This window comes from Suricata suricatta, chromosome 15 (genome assembly GCF_006229205.1).
Source record: "Suricata suricatta isolate VVHF042 chromosome 15, meerkat_22Aug2017_6uvM2_HiC, whole genome shotgun sequence".
In the NCBI taxonomy this organism is placed as follows: Eukaryota; Metazoa; Chordata; class Mammalia; order Carnivora; family Herpestidae; genus Suricata; species Suricata suricatta.
This window is the reverse complement of record NC_043714.1, coordinates 16,231,092-16,248,342: the sequence shown is the minus strand read 5'-3', so window position 1 is coordinate 16,248,342 and position 17,251 is coordinate 16,231,092. Positions and strand designations below refer to the sequence as shown.

Below are 17,251 nucleotides of genomic sequence, written 5' to 3'. Positions count from 1 at the left end.
TATCCATATGAGAGTATTATTTCTTCCAGGAAGGAAGTTAGAGAAAGCAATAGAGAGATGAAATTTGATCTGAGCCTTCCTCTTTGTGGACTGCTTTCTCTTGTTTATTGAGAATGTTTACATTTAGACTTGCCAATAGCCCATCATGACTATTCCTGCCTCCTATGTATCATGGTGACTCTTGATACATCTTGTTTTCTAATCTCTTTGCCAATTGCCTCAGCCTCTTAATTTCTCAAATTTAAATTCTAAGAAAGGATGATGATTATTTTAAGCTTAGCTTTCAAATCTGATACCACCGAAATCATAGCTCACTGGTGCAATCAACTATGATGAGCAGACATACACATATAGTACAAAAGATGTTGGTGATGATAGAAACAACTGGAACCTTACATGGTTAGTAGGAATGTAAAATGGTATAATCACTCTGGAAAACTTTTCGGCAGTTTCCTACAAAGTTAAATATATATCTATCTAATGACATAGCAATTCCACTTGTAGGTATTTATCCAAGATAATGAAAACATAGTCCCACAGAAAGACCTGTACAGGAATGTTTACAGCAGCTTATTTATAATAGTCAAAACATGCAAAAACCCAATGTCCATCACTAGAAGAAAGGATAAACATATTCTGCTATATTCATATAATGGAATACTACTCATTAAAAACAATGAGCTACTGATACACACAACTGGGTCAATTTCAGATACATATAGAGTGAAAGAGACTAGGCTCAAGAGAGGCATTGTCATGATTCCATTTTTATGAAGTTCAAGAACAGGAAAATTGACCCTGGATATAAAAATTACGTAAGGAGATAGGAATTGATTGAAGGAACTTTCTGAGGTGATAGAAATGTTCTATATCTTATTGTGGTGGTGGTTATAGCCATGTATATACTTATCAAAATTTATCAAATTATATACTTAAGATCTGATTATTTACTATATGTAAATTTTAACTAAAAAATAAAAAAACCTCAAATCTCTCGTAACACCCCAAATACCATAGGAAAAGTCAAAGGTCAATGACAAACAGGAAAAGACACAAAGGTCTGAATTTACAAGAGGCATTGCAAATAATTTAGAAATAAACAATAGAAAAGTGGACAATGGTCAAGGAGGTTTATGGAAAAAGAATAAAAGTGTTAAACAAGCTCTCGGGGTGCCTGGGTGGCTCAGTCACTTAAACGTCTGACTCTTGAATCAATTCAGCTCACATCTTAATCTTAGGTCATGCCCTGTATTGGTGTCTATATTGGGTGTGAAGCCTACTTTAAAAAAGTGTTTACAACCTCTAAATAATGCTAAAACTTCTTTTTTTAAGATTTTATTTTTAAGCCATCTTTATACCCAATGTGAGGCTTGAACTCAACCTCAACATAAAGAGTTGCACACTCTACCAACTGAGCCAGCCAGGTGCCCCACTAAAACTTACTTCTAATTAAAGAAATGCATATCAAAACAAAATACCATTTTCCACCCATCAGATGGCTACAGTTCAAAGTTTGACAATGTCCAGTGTTGGTGAGGAAAGACATACTCTCACGCTCATCAGTGGAGGATGAAATTGGTGTAGTCTGTAGCACTTAGTACTACATTTACATTGAAATTTAATTTAATTTGCAAAAATTGAATTTTAGCAAAACATCATCTGTCCAACAAAGTTAATTTGCATTTTTTAATGTAAAATTCATTATATAAATTTGTTTTTGCTTTACAAATGCATCCAAGGTATTATTAAGTTATTCCTAACTTTTTGAACATTTAAATTACTTTAAAAATGGTACTTGCTGGTGGGGAGCCCCAAGATGCTGAGTAGAAGCTTATTCCAAAGTTAGGATGATAGTCCCAGAACAGTAATTCTGGCACTTTTCACAGTCCTGTTTGGGCACAGTGAATGAGTTTTACTGAATGGAATCTTGTAGAAAAATAAGACAATGGTTTGTTGCTTCTTGGGAGGAGATTATTTTTAAATGAAATAAAGTACAAAAGTGGAACACTGAGCTAGGGAATTGCAGGGAGGTAAAAGGAAGCCTGTGAGGATGTATGTATTTGTAAAGGTATGAGTGGGGAAACTGGTTGAAACTCTTGAGTGGTTAAATTCTCAAAATATTGAAAGCAAATATGCAATTTATCCATTTCTGTGTTTAAAGTTTTGAATTCCATTAATAAAAGTTTATTTAAATATTTATACTGCCCAGATAATTCTAAACATTTCTTTTACAATAATGCTCATGGAAAGGATTTATGCAAATCTGTGACGAATTTATAATTTGAAAACATTCATGTCACATATTTTACCTGTCTACAAGTAGAGTATCACTTGTTATGATTAAAATATCCAGGCAATCTTTCAGTTCCTTGTTACGGTCACTTGTCTGTACTAGACTCATCAACAAACAGAGCTTGAGCAAATTGTAAGTCCCAGGAGGAACAATTTGTGATGCAAAGATATTGGCAAGTATCGCTGTAAATTTCCAGCATGAGCTGGAAGTCAAAGAGAGGAGATACCTAAAATTGTCGCTTATTCCTGAAGGAACTGAAAGTAAATATTAACACATATATTAAAAAGGGTTTTAAAACAAGAAAATGACATTATAGATATCTAATTCCATTTATCTAAAATATTACCAAATTGTAGTTCTTCTAGTGGTACCATATTTGAGTTCTTATAATGATATTGAATTATGATTAGAGGTCACTCTGGTCTCTCAATTTCATCTCAGGGAATATAATAAAAGGAAGCAGTTACCCCATGTGTCCACATATTGGCTGTGGGGTACAAGCAAATCCCTCATTCTTCTCCTTTTAAGACCTATGTAAACAAAGCCAGATCATGGGGCACCTGTGTTGCAGTGTTACCTTCTATATTTCTGTGTTTGAAATAATATTAACTTTAGTGAGGGCTAACTAGCAGAATGAGAAATATTTGAATTTTGTTATTAAAAGGGAAGATTTAGGGCCCCTGAGTGGCTCAGTCGATTAATATCCAACTCTTAGTTTTGGCTCAGGTCTTGATCTCACAGTTTATAGGGTTCAAGCCCCATATCAGGCTCTGTACTGGCAGTGCAGAGCCTGCATGGGGTTCGTTCTCTCTCTCTCTCTCTCTCTCTCCCCTTCTCTCTCTCTTCCCCCCCTCCCCCTTTCTCTCTCTGCCTCCCCCAACTCACTCTCTCTCTCAAAACAAATAAATAAAAATACAAAAATAAAAGGGAAGATTTATTCTCTACTACTTTGAAAGCACTGCACTGTAACATTCTATGTCTTCTCCACTCCCTTACTCTGTCCAGCTCCTGAAATGAGGTTTTCATCCAATTGATCATTGACAGGAATTGCTATCCATGTATAAGCCAGTTCCTTTCTCCTAACTCTTGAACTGCCATCATCGAGCAATGATTTCTTCTATTTAACCATGGTCATGGACCAAGGGAAGCCTACCTTAGTGTAGCTATTGCCACATGTGGGTGGTTAAATCTGCCTACTTCTGGAGTGCAACATGAGAAAGCACACTTTCTCAACTACATATAAGTCCTGTTCTACCAAATCAATAAGCCTGGGAACACCTCACAGCAGAAAATATTTAAAATATCACTAAAATATCTATTGTCCATTAGTGCTTTCTTTGTTCAATATTTTTATTCTTCTAAGAAGCTTTTCTCTTCAAGACCAGCAGAGGTATCTAGAATATAGTTGCATTTATTTTTTTATTTTTAAATTTTTTTGTTTCTTTAAATGTATGTTTATTTTGAGAGAGAGGGCAAGCATGCACATGAGTAGGAGGGAGGCAGAGAGAGAAGGAAACAGAGAATCCCAGGCAGGTTCCTTGCTGTCAGTACAGAGCCTGACCTGGGGCTTGATCTTATGAACTGTGGATCATGATGTGAGCCAAAATCAAGGTTGGACAGTTAACTAACTGAGCCACCCAGGCCCCCCTATTTTTTATTTTAGAGAGAGAAAGAGAATACAAGTGAGTGAGAGGGGCAGAAGGGGAGAAATAATTCCAAGCAGGCTCCGTGCTATCACCACAGAGCGCGGTGGTGGGCTAGATCCTATGATCCTGGGATCATGGCCTAAGCCAAAATCCTGGGTCAGATGCTCAACCAACTGAGCCACCCAGGCACCCCAAACAGATATTCTCATTTATTTATTTATTTATTTACTTACTTACTTACTTATTTTCCTTCAGAGAGAGGGGGGAAGTCACATGCACGTACATGAGTGTGAGCAGGGGAAAGGCAGAGCAAAAGGGAGAGAAAACCTTAAGCAGGCTCCATGCCCAGTGCAGAGCCTGACATGGGGCCAGATTTCAAAATCATGAGATCATGACCTGAGCCGAAATCAAGAGTTCATGCTTAACCAACAGAGCCACCAGATGCCCCTAGAATCTACTTGTATTTAACTCAACTTGAGCCTCCATTATTGTGGTTGATTATCTACTGATTCCTAAATAAATAAATAAGTAAATAAATATCTAAATCTATGCAAGATTTAACTAGTCCTTCCTACATTTAAATATTTATGTGCAAAGTTGAAGGAGTAGGTCTGCTCTCCTTTACTTAATGCTTATTTGTGTTGGAGTTATTAAAGGAAATTGCTAGTTATAAACGTGATATTTTGGCCCCCATCTGCCTGTCTCTTTTGTCTTATTTCTTGATTGTTTCAGAACTCAGATGAGGAACAGGATGCTATGTTATTGGGTTCTTTTTCTCAGACAACAAGTTACTTAACATTGCCTTAGCTAGAAAATAAAAGGTAGGATGAAAAACTTTTTGGTGAATCTCAAACTCCTGACATATGGAGACAATTTTCTCATTGCTGATCATGAAAAAAATAAAAATAAAGCTTAAGCCAAAAAAGGAGTGCTTCCTGTGGGCGAGGTTCTACATTATCAATTCTTTCTTTCATACCCTTTATTATCTGGAATCATCTTGTTGATTAGTTTATAGGTTTATTGGCTGTCTACCATATGATTAAGAGAAGAAACCTTGCTTGTCTTGATTACAACTATATATTGAGTGCTTAAAAGTGTGCCTAACAATACTTATTTCCTGAAAAAATACTTAATTCCTGAACACGTGGACTTAAATTTAAATATTTGTTAAATATGATGCTAGCAATTTTCTTACCTTCTGGGTTGTAAGAAATGATACTGTTTGCCTCTATACAGACAGCAGTTTGTGAAGTCCTTACACAGGTTGGAATTCCAATAATTTTATACTCATTTCCTATATTCATTTTACTCACAGATTCATCTAAAATTATTAAACACAAAAGAAAATATGTATTCACTAAATGAAACTTGTACATGGTTATATACTTCAATGATCTAGAACTAGTAACAATTCAGTAGTTGAGTTAGTTGTATCTACTTCTGTTTAGTATAATACCTATATAGAGTGGCACTAATAATATAAGTTGAGGCAATTTTATTGCTGATAAATTTTGATATTTATAGGCAATGATAAATTAACTTCAAGAAGCATGAGACATAGCAATTAGACAGACTTCCTGTAATACAATGAAAGGATAACAAGATCATTCTATTTAAGATGAAACATCTTTGCATTAAATGACAAGAAATGTTAATAAAAATGACCTTATAAGTAATAATTTACTTATATAATATATAATTTACCATAATTTGGGAAGAAAATAATTTTAAAAGGTTTTATTCACTGTCTATGATATAGGCAAGGTATTGTTACATATACATATATTTTCTTTTTTTTTTTTTAATTTTTTTTAATGTTTGATACAGAGAGAGACAGAGCATGAGAGAGGGAGGCGCAGAGAGAGAAGGAGACACAGAACCAGAAACAGGTTCCAGGCTCTGAGCTAGCTGTCAGCACAGAGCCTGATGCGGGGCTCGAACCCACGAACGTGAGATCTGACCTGAGCCGAAGTCGGAGGCTTAACCGACTGAGCCACCCAGGCGCCCCAAGGTATTGTTACATATACATATATTTTCAACCATAGTTGAAAAATGTTAGATATTATTATTCCCACTTTGTATATAAATAAACAGAAGTTATGTGATTTGCAGAAGGCATTTACTAAACGGCAAGTAGCAGAACTGAAATTCACATCTAGATTTGCTTATCTCCTTCTTGCACTATGCTAGGTTTGCCTTCTCATATCTACAGATTGTGCAAAGCTTTTGCACAAAGTCAAAATTTATTTTACAAACAGACACTAAAAATCTTGATCTTCCATTACACGGAAGTTGGGTGGTTATAAAGTTATGAAAAAAAGGCATATAAGGAGGAATATGATTAGCTCCTCTCTGTGAAGATTAAACATTGATTTTCTCCATCATTTTTTTCCTTCTCTCTCACTATCTCTCCCCTTTGGTGGGGAGGGGTTCCCGAGAGCATATTGGTGTATCCTGTAGACTGGAAGGGACGAATTAGGCTTGAAACCTGAGAAAATAAAAACTGCAGGCCAACCAACCAAACAACAACAACAAAAAACAACTAACTGAAGGACACAATATGAATTACAAGAGGAAAATAAAAGCAAACAGTTTTTCAGCTGTTCTACTGAATCGTAGTTTGGTAGATGTATTCTGACCAGGAAAGATCAAGAGAAAAGCCAGGACACCAGAAAATCTGCCTACCTCTTCTAATATCAACCCCCAAAGGCCTGTATTTATTAATTAAAATCTTTAAAAATTCATTTAGTTTCCATGTAAGAGTTTATTTAAAGAAAAGATTTTCTACTAAAATATAAGTTGGATAGCCACTTATATTTCTATATTGTGTTGTTCGTATATGGTATATAACAGAATTAAGTAGATAAAAGTATAGACTTTGAAGCTAGAATGCCTGAATTTGAATTATGGCTGTGCCACATACTAGCCATATGACTTTGGACAAGTTCCAAGAAGTAACTCCTCTGTGCCTCTGTTTCTAAATTGTAAAATTGAGATAACAATAGAACTTAATTGATAGAGTTGCAACTAAATGAGTTAATATATGTAAGAGTGCCTGGCACACAGTAATTGCTATATAAAAATAACCTATTATCATTTGGGTTTACATGCCTGTCTCATCCTTGTCAAGCCATGGTGGAAAGAGTTCTTGTTTGAGTCTCTACTTTCCTAACTGTTGAGTTTCCTCTACATGGTTGGCATCCAAGCTCTCTCCTAAACAGTTTAATTCCTCCAATTTCAACCCAAGAAAGGAAGTTGAGCCCACCCTCATTTTCACTGTTCTGGCTTTTCAGCGAGGACTCATCTCTTTCCTGGGTGACTGATACTGTTAATGATTTCCTTCATGGCAGACTCTGTCTATTCCACAGGTCTTTACTCACGAAGTTCTCAACAATTAATCATATGTCACAGCTTATTCATTATTCTTAAGTTTATTTATTTATTTTTGAAAGAGAGAGTGAGGGAGGGGCAGAGAAAAATCTGAAGCAGGCTCCACACTGTCAATGCAGAGCCCAACATGGGGCTCGAACTCATGAACCGTAAGATCATGATCTGAGCCAAAGTCAGATACTTAACTGACTGAGCCACCCAGGCATGCTCATTCATTTTTAAATAAATGTTTATTGAGTTTTTACTATGTGCAGTAAAAAAAAAAACTTCATGAAGTTTACATTCTAAAATAACCCCAATATTTACATAAGACACAACATAGACTAATGGGAGGCCACTACCATAAATAATTGTGGCCCTGAGACTTAGCACAGTGCCTGGGACATGGCAGGTGCTAATATATTTTTAAGTAAATGATGTATGACTCAATGAACAATTGATATATTAGCTAAATATGACTCTTTAAAACATTCCAAAAAAGACCAACAATTCTTAAGCTACAGAAGTACCAATTTATGATAGTCATAAACAAGTCAATTACATATTTTATACATTTTATAGCAATTTGCTTTTAGTTCACACAAAACTTACTTACCTCTTAGAAAAACTGTAAGAGATTGGAATCTGAATGGCTGGTTATTGGAATATCCTTGAAAAGCATGTAGTGCCTTTGCTGTGATTATTTCAACTATCTGTTTATCTTAAAACAAATAGCAAAAAAAGAATTAGGTATTTGAATACACATTCAATTTCATTTCCACATTAAGATATCCAACAATATTTTAAAATTTGTAATTACAAAATGTAAATGCATTTTTACCACCAAGTACTCTAAATTTTCTGTCTTCTTGAAGTGAAGATGAGCAGAGATTACACAAAAAGTCATTTCTTACTGTTGCAGATTCTGTAGCACCGGGCACATGCACTCTTATATACTCGAATCCTAAAAGTAAACAAAGATAAGCTAAATTTACTCTTGGATTTAGCTATTCATTTTCAATCCTTTAAAATTAATTTAATTCAGGGGAGGGGACAAAACATGAGACTCTTAAATATGGAGAACAGAGGGGTGCTGGAGGGGTTGTGGGAGGGGGATGGGCTAAATGGATAGGAGACATTAAGGAATCTACTCCTGAAATCATTGTTGCATTTATATGCTAACTAACTTGGATGTAAAAATTAAAATTTTTAATTAATTAAAAAAATAAAAGAAATCTAATTCAAAGCATAATTAACTCAATTTTGCATGTGGGTTCAGGAGCAGTTCAATTAACATTTATTGCATGGCTATTTCTTGCCAGGCGCTGTGTTGAGGGACTGGTGATATGGATACTTAAATCCACAGTTTCAAAAGGCAGCAATAAGAAACAGATAATTTCAATATGTGGTTTTCATTTAGACTGTTGAGAGAGATGAGAGGAATGGCATCCAACCCAATGAGAAGTGGGGATGAATGGAAAAGATGTCCTGAGAAGGACTGAACTGAAGTTAAGGCAAAGGTTTGAGAGAGGACATTGCATGGAGAAGCACGAACAAATAGTCATGAAACAATCTGTGACAACAAGTACTTCAGTAATCCAAGAGCACTGTTAAACTGTGGGGGGTGGGGGTGGGGGGAAGAAAGAATGTATTTCAAGATTATGCAAAATAAACTATAAACATAAGACAACAAGTTTTATTTCATTCTTTCTACTCCATGAATGTTTCATAACTATTGATAAACATGATTTAGGATTAAACAATAATTGTTTGGTGTTCTGATTTTACATTTTAATATATACCTTTTGACAGAGGGCATGCTTCATCTGAACAAAGAAATCTTGCACCTTGTGTGTACTTGGTTACAGTTGTCATTGCAATCACAATTCCTTGCATCATATAAAATCTTTGAGATGCATAATCAAGAGGAAATTCACAAAGATCAAGACTATAACTTCTCAGAGGAGGTAAATGTGTTAACTTCAGCACTATATTAATCTAATAAGAATGTAAAAATGGTATTAATAAAATTGAAGATCCAATTGCACTTGCATTACACTATAGTAAGTATATTTGTGGAGTAAATCAAGTAAATGATTTGTTAGTGTTACTAGGAATCAAAATGTAAGCATAAGAAAAAATTGAATATAAAATTAAAGATGCAAACCCTTTACATCTTATATTTTAATTGGGAATATCATTATGAACTCATTATTTTTCTTTAAAACCACACATTTCCTGCCTACATCCATTGAAAAGACCTATAAAAACAATGACCATCCAATAGCAATGAACACTTCTAGTGCCCACTTTGTGATCTCTTAAATACAATTTCTCGTCAACAGGAACCAAGGCTGCTTAAGAGAAATGGCTGACTCCAGGTCTGGGGTGGAAAATATGCCAGATGGACCCGGTGTATCTCCTTGTGCCAGAAACCAAGAGAGCTACAAAACCTAAAACATAGGATCTGTCAAAAGGACATAAAAGCAAACTTTAAGGGACTCCCAGTAACCAAAGGCAGGATAATATAAATATCAAAAGGAATGATAAAGAGTCATTGAAATATACCAGATATATTTTAAATACATTAAATATATCAGATATGTTAAATATATCAAATGTCAGATATATTTTAAATTCTTGAGTTCCTCATAATAAAAAAAAAATGAAAAAAAACAAAACCAAAAGAATTATTGGTCATCATTGGAGGCTCACAAAATAATGATTTCAACTTATTCTCTGAAAATTTATAAATGGAAAGAATCAACCATTCATTCTTCCTTTCTGGCACAAATTTTATTTCAGGGTAACCAAATAGTTGATGAGAGAACACTTCTGTTATAGAATAATTTCAGCTAATAAGTTCAGAAAGGTTGCTAAAATTAGAAAAAATTTTGCAACTTTCATGAAATAATGGATTCTAGGCAATGGTCATCGGTGGCTGCAAAAACTATTAGGTGGAAGTTGATGGGAGTCTGTGTATGGAAGAGATCAGACTGATTTCACCCAAACCTAACGATCAATTGTGGGATCACTAAAAGTGGATCAACAGATAGAGTATTTCTCCTAATGTAGTGTAATATGAAATACATGAAACTAAGTATGATGTATTCTTGTCAAAATGAGTTGAATCTGAATTTAAGAAAGTTTTAAGAGAAAATTTCCTTTTTCCAGAAATGTGGGGTATGGAAGAATAAGTTAAATGCCACAAGAACATGGGGCACCTGGATGGCTCAATCAGTTGAGCCTCCAACTTTGGCTCAGGTCACAATCTTATGGTTTGTGAGTTGGAATGCCGCGTTGGGTTCTGTGCTGACAGCTCAGAGCCTGGAGCCTGCTTTGGATTCTGTGTGTGTCTCTCTCTGCCCCTCCCCCACTCGTTCTCATTCTCTCTCTCTCTCTCTCTCTCTCTCTCTTGCTCTCAAAAATAAACATTGAAAAAAATTTTTTTAAATGCCACAAGAACACAATCAGACAAATCCAGATTATGAGACATTGTACAGGACAATTATCTAAGTTTTTCAAAATCCCAATGGTATAAAAAGGAAGGGGGAGGAAATTGCTCTAGATTCAAAGAGGTTTAATAAAATATAAGGACCAATTGTAATGTGTAGACCTTGTTTTGATCTTTATTTCAACAAATAAATTGTGAGACATGCTTGAGAGCCCAATTGAGTAAATTTCCATATAGACTGGATGATACCAAAATATTATTTTAAAGGGATCATAATGGCATTGTGGTTATATAAGAAAAATGTCCACAATTTTTAGAGGTTAGTAGTAAAGTACATAGGTGTGACATAAGGATGTCTGGGGTTTGCTTTAAAATATTTTGGAAAAAGTTGATGATGCAGGTACGGCAAAATATTGCAAACTATTAGATCTGAATGACAGATATATGAAGGTTCACTGGATTATTCTCTTTATTTTGGGGTATGTTTGAAATGTTTTATTATAAAAATATTTAATGTTATAAGTGATAATACAGGAAGTAAAGATGTGTATTTAAGATAGTCTATTGAACTCTGAAAAAAATATAGTACCTTTTTAGATGAACAAAATATTGTTGATTTATTATTTAACAATAATAAAATACTAATAATAAACAAAATATGAATATAAACATGCTTATTTACAAGTAATATTCAAAGTATTTTACCTTAGTTTTCTTTGTTAAATTTAACAAAAACTTACTTGAGTTTCAGTCTGTAATTGTCCGATTAATGAAAGAGTCTTAACAGCAACAAAACAGACCTGTAATTTCAAACAAACAAAGTTACCAAAAATTCCATGTGGCATAAAATTATTTCTTTCTTTAACTTACTGATTGAAAAATTTGAGCAGCTTTTAATGGCTGGTGTAAGATGTGATTTCCAAGTTCAGCATCCAATTCAACAATATCAGAGGGATTTATTAAAATACTGAATCGATAGACCGCATAACTTTGTTTTGAATCTGTAAAAATTCACAAACATAAAAGTGAGGGTAGTTACACATAGGAATTTATCTTAAAGTTTCTAAAATATACAGTCACCTTTGCTGAACGTACCATTGTAGTACTTGCAATCATCTACAAACTTTTGGAGGCCTCCGCTTCTGTCAAGATAGATAAGGGCAGCCTCTTTCATTTTTAGGTTTGCCATTTTCTCCTAATGATTCTTCCCTATTACAAATTGATTAAACCACAATTGCTGGTAAAGAATACAGACGGTGAAACAACAGAAAAGATGAGAATACCTAGAAATAAAATAAATTAGAATTTACACCTCACGATCTCTAATAAAATCTTACACGCTGTTGTTAATTGAGAATGAAATGAAATGAAGTAAAATTCCCAACTTAAAAATTCCTACGCAAAAGAAAACAAAGTTTTGTTTTCAACATTTTTTTTTATGAACAGTAGATTATGAGATTCTCCACAAGATTTCAAACTTAAGAACAGGAACCCTAACCATCTCTTTAGAGAGGTGTTTCCAAAACATGTCTGTTGAAATAAATATTAGACGATGATGTTTAAAAAATGAAAGTGGTTAAAACTGTTTCAAAATTCAACCTAAGTAAAGTAGTTAACCTAAAAAATCTGAAAACTTAGTCCTAGATCTAGCATTTCCTAGTTGCTATGGGGCAATCACCTGAGCTATCTTGGCTCGGTATCTTCATCTGTAGGAAATGAAAGGGTTGTATTAGATGATAAGGCCTCTTCTGGCTTTGTTTTCTATTGGTTTAGGTGGGATATTTTGGTTTAATACAGTGAGTCATAGGGGAAAAGCAATGAATTCTACTTTAAAGGTGGTATTTAATAAAGATTTCACTAATTGGAGGAGAGGTGAAGACAGGAGGACTTTTCCAAAGATAGGGGTAACCCCCTGGCATCCTAATTAACATATTGAATCCATACCCCTACTACTCGGAATTCAGGCCACTTGCCAAAGAAAAGTAATTGAGACTGTCCTTTTTGCTGTTGTATAATGGAGAAACCTCAGAGTTTCTCATTGGCCATAAATACAATGATCTTAAAGTGTATGTTGTATTTAGGACATTTCATCTGTGCTTCATTAGAACATAAGGTTTCTTGGGGTCAAATGAAGAAAGGCTATTGATAACAAAATGGTTGGGTGAGTCTCAATCAGATTATAAAAGTGTTTGAAGTTCATGATGATTATACAGACAAAAAGAACCCATCAAAGTTTTCAACAGGGAAAAATATGGTCAGATTTTTGTACTGATAATCAATGCCTGCTGACATTGTCGAATATGGGTTGGACAGAGGAAGAGATAATAATCAGTTGCCTAGCTACTGAAATAGCCCAAAGGGATGCATGGCCAAATCCTGGGCATTAGGAATGAAATTAACTGGAGCAGACGTATTCTAGACTTTTAAAAGATTTCATGGTCACCAGCCTGTGAATGAGTTTTCAAAAAGGGTGTGGATGAATGATGGTGCTCTAATAGAAATACGGAACCCCGGAAAAGAGAAGGAAAATGATAATGCAAAGTTCATTTGAGATGCTCTAATTCTGACGGGTTCTTGTGACACCCAGATATATAAGCACGTAAATCAGGACCTGGAGCACAGCAGGTTAGTGGGGGGTGGGGAGGGGAGATTGAAGCTAGAGATAAAGCTCTGGGTATCATGTGTAAAGCAGCGATCCTGGGAATGGATGCGCTTTTGAGAAAGGAGAAGTAGAAAACGACATAGAGAAGCATTAAGTAAGCGAACGGGGATAAAATTCACAAATGTTTCCATACTCTCAAGAACTCAAGTGATATTTCACTTGAACAGGCGAAGGAGGTCGGGTCCTCTCTCCCTGCCGCGTCAGCAGAAAAACACCACACAAAGCGGATAAAAGCGAATCTGGCCTCACACCCTGGGATCCACGACCTCACCCACTCACACCCGTAGCCTCCAGTTAGAGGAACCCCCGCCCAGCAGCGCACAGCACCCTCTCCTCACGCACCGAACTCTACCAGGCGAGGACCACCTGAGGACGAACACAGGAGACGCTCGCGCGCATGCGCTTACCTCGCGGACGTTAGTGGCGCGGGGGCTGCTGGGACCGCCTCCCCTCCGCAAACTCCCACAAAGGTGGTTTCCGAGTCGTTCTCCACCTCCTTTAATTAAATCACTGATTATCCACCACTGCATGGCTAAGAAGAGGAAGAAAGATAGATACAAGCTTTTGCTAGTTGTTGTTTTCGCAGGCCAAGTGCGTCCATGGTTGGTTTTTGTTTATTTACCGAGAACTCTCCTGCTGGGAATATAAATGGGGTAATTAATTTGGAAAACCATTCTGGGGCTACCTCAAAGGTGGAATTACTATAGGATCCAACTAGTCACTGCCACATATAATGAGGGGATTTAAAACATATGTTCACACAAAAACTTACACATAAAATGTTCATAGTATTATTCATAATAGCCAAAAAGTAGAAACAAGTGATAAATGGATAAATGTGGATAAATGGAATGTTATTTGGCCTTCAAAAGCAATGATGTACTAATACATGATACAACATGGATAAACCTTGAAAACACGGCAAAGCAAAGGAAGCCAGAAATAAAAGGCTAAATATTGTATGATTCCGTTTATATGAAATGTTTAGAATAGACAAATCTTACAGAAAGTAGATTGTTTGCTTAGACTTGAGGGGAAATGAAGACTGACTGCTAATGGGTATAGGATTTCTATTTATTTAAATAGTTTTTAAAATGTTTATTATGATAGAAAGTGTTGCCTGCATGCATAAGCACCCTCAAGTGAGGGGAAAGCAAAGGGAGAAAGAACCCCAAATTCTGTGCTGTCAGCACAGAGCCCAACTCGGGGCTCGAACTCACAGACTGTGAGATCATGACCTTAACTGAAATCAAGAATTGGACGCTTGGGGCGCCTGGGTGGCTCTGTCGGTTAAATGTTCAACTTCTGTTCAGGTCCTGATCTCGCAGTTTGTGAGTTGGAGCCTTGCACTGGGCTCTGTGCCAACAGCTTGGAGCCTAGAGCCTGCTTCAGATTCTGGGTTTCCCTCTCTCTGCCCGTCCCCTACTTGTACTCTGTCTCTCTCCAAAATAAATAATAAACATCAAAAAAATTTTTTTTAATTTTGGACACTTAACCAAATGAGCCACCCACGTGCCCCACAGTTTTTTTTTTTTAACTGTGGTAACATATACACAACATAATATAAAATGAAACTCTATACTCGTTAAATAGTAACTCCCCTTACCCACCCCCCCCACACCTACCGCCGTCTCCCAGACCCTGACAACCATCATTCTACCTTCTGCGTCCATGAATTTGACTACTTTAGTAGGAACCTCATATAAGTGAGGTCCTTATCTTTTTGTGACTGGCTTATTTCACTTAGCAAAATGTCTTCAAGTTTAAAACATGTTATAGCATTTCCTTCCTTTTCAAGACAGAATAATATTCCATTGTAGGTATATGTGGCATTTGGTTTATCCAGCCATTTAAGATTTCCTTCTGAGGTGATGACAATGTTCTAAAAATTGATTGTAGTGTTAGTTGCATGACTCCAAATAAACTAAAAGCCAGTAAGTTGTACCCTTTAAATTGGTGAGTTGTATAGTGTTGGAATTAAATCTCAATAAAGCTGTTACCAAAAAAGCAAACTTAAAACTTGTGCTGACTCCTTCACCATTAGTATAACTATAATAAGAAAAAAAAGGGGGGAGGATAAAATAGGCAGAGAGGGAAAGGGTTAGGACCTGAGGTCCCTGGGGGGTGGGGGGTGGGAGGGAGACATATTTTGGAACAATGCTGGGAGTGTTTGACCACAGCAAACCCTCCTCCCCTCCCCCAGGCTAGACACCACCTACAAATCCTCAGGTTCCCTCAGGAGTTTGACAAAAGACAACTAAAAATAAGTAGACCATAAAACCTATGACCCACAAGGACCGGTTTGGCCATAGAACACCCCTCATACAATGGAAACGGTCAATCAGGAATGGACAACCCAGCACCTAGAGTTATCCAGCCAATAAGGCTGGTAACCTAGAAGGAACAAGGGGGAAGGGAAGTGGAGTGGGAAGGCTGACAGAACCTTATAAAACGTTAGTACCCTTGCCTACAGTCCTTGGGCATTCATTTTCTAATGTCCCCTCTCTCTAAAGAGAACTTCCTACTATTCTTACTTTCCCATCTTATACTCAAATAAACTTTTACCTGCTGCTCATTTTGTGTCCACCTCTTCATTCTTCGAATCTGGGAGACAAGGAATCCTGGGTATTGAGAAATAAAACCCTGCAACATTACTTGGTACCATTATCTGTCCTGATGTATTCCATGGTTTGAAGAGGACCCAGGTGGTAGAATAAAAGTAATTGAAGCCATTTTTTTTAACATTGACTAAAGTTGACAAAAAACCACAGAGTTTGTTTTTCTGGGGGAATAAAATCTTTGTTAGTGATGAGGTGATGCAAATGCTTTGCTGGATACAAAATCAACTTGTAACAGCAAAAGGATATTAAACTTTTGTACAATAATTCTGTGGTTATGAATAGTATTTTAAATGGAAAGTTCTGTTGATGGCCTTATGTTTTTAGAATCAATTCACAAAAAGGTACATATATATATATATATATATATATATATATATATATATATATAAAGGTCTTGGTTAATCAGTTAACCATAACAATTCATTTCCATGACAAAGTAATAATGGAGTTTTTAATCAACCAAGTCCAGGAAAACCTAATAGGTTTTTACATATTTAATACAATATCTAAAATAGACATAAGAATAGCATTTAAAATCTTAAGTATTCGTGCATTACTGCATGTTGCAAACTCTCTGAAAATGATAATTATATCTAGAGTCAAAATTTCATTGCTTCTTTAAAAAAATTTTTTTAACGTTTATTTATTTTGGAGAAAGACAGAATATGAGTAGGGGAGGGGCAGAGAGAAGGAGACACAAAATCCCAAGCAGGCTCCAGGCTCTGAGCTATCAGCACAGAGCCTGACCAGGGGATTGAAATCACAAACTCAAAGATCATGACCTGAGCCAAAGTAGGACACTCAACCGACTGATTTCACCCAGGCACCCCAAAATTTCATTTCATCTTATTGCTACATTGCTATACTTACACTTTATTATTATAGAATATTACTGAACATCATAAATGATATTTATTTGTTTGTTTGTTTCAGAGAGAGAGCATGTGAGTGGGGATGAGGGGCCGAGGGAGAGAGAGATTGAGAATCCCAAGCAGGCTCTGTGCTAAGCACTGAAACTAAATATGGGGCGCAATCTCATGAAACCAGATCACAACCTGAGCAGAAATCAGGAGTTAGACGCTCAACCGATTGAGCTACCTAGGTGTCTCTCTCTCCTTTTCTTAGTCTGACTAGAGGCTTATCAACTTTATTGGTCTTTTCACAGAATCAGCTTCTGGTTTCATTGATTTTCTCTGTTGATTTCCT

General features: G+C 36.0%; 1 protein-coding gene across 1 annotated transcript in view; it reads right to left on the bottom strand.

The window, feature by feature from the left end:
- The window catches only part of MCMDC2 (minichromosome maintenance domain containing 2), a 33,808-nt gene extending 19,824 nt beyond the window's left edge, over window positions 1-13,984 (bottom strand). The window contains exons 1-9 of the mRNA XM_029923539.1: window positions 13,832-13,984; window positions 11,858-12,045; window positions 11,633-11,763; window positions 11,503-11,562; window positions 9,111-9,306; window positions 8,150-8,272; window positions 7,925-8,029; window positions 5,135-5,260; window positions 2,310-2,547 (exon numbers count right to left, since the gene is read on the bottom strand). Of these exons, the coding sequence (XP_029779399.1) occupies window positions 2,310-2,547; window positions 5,135-5,260; window positions 7,925-8,029; window positions 8,150-8,272; window positions 9,111-9,306; window positions 11,503-11,562; window positions 11,633-11,763; window positions 11,858-11,951 (1,073 nt within the window). The 5' untranslated portion in view covers window positions 11,952-12,045; window positions 13,832-13,984. The remainder of the gene's footprint in view (window positions 1-2,309; window positions 2,548-5,134; window positions 5,261-7,924; window positions 8,030-8,149; window positions 8,273-9,110; window positions 9,307-11,502; window positions 11,563-11,632; window positions 11,764-11,857; window positions 12,046-13,831) is intronic.
- Window positions 13,985-17,251: the final 3,267 nt, after the last annotated feature.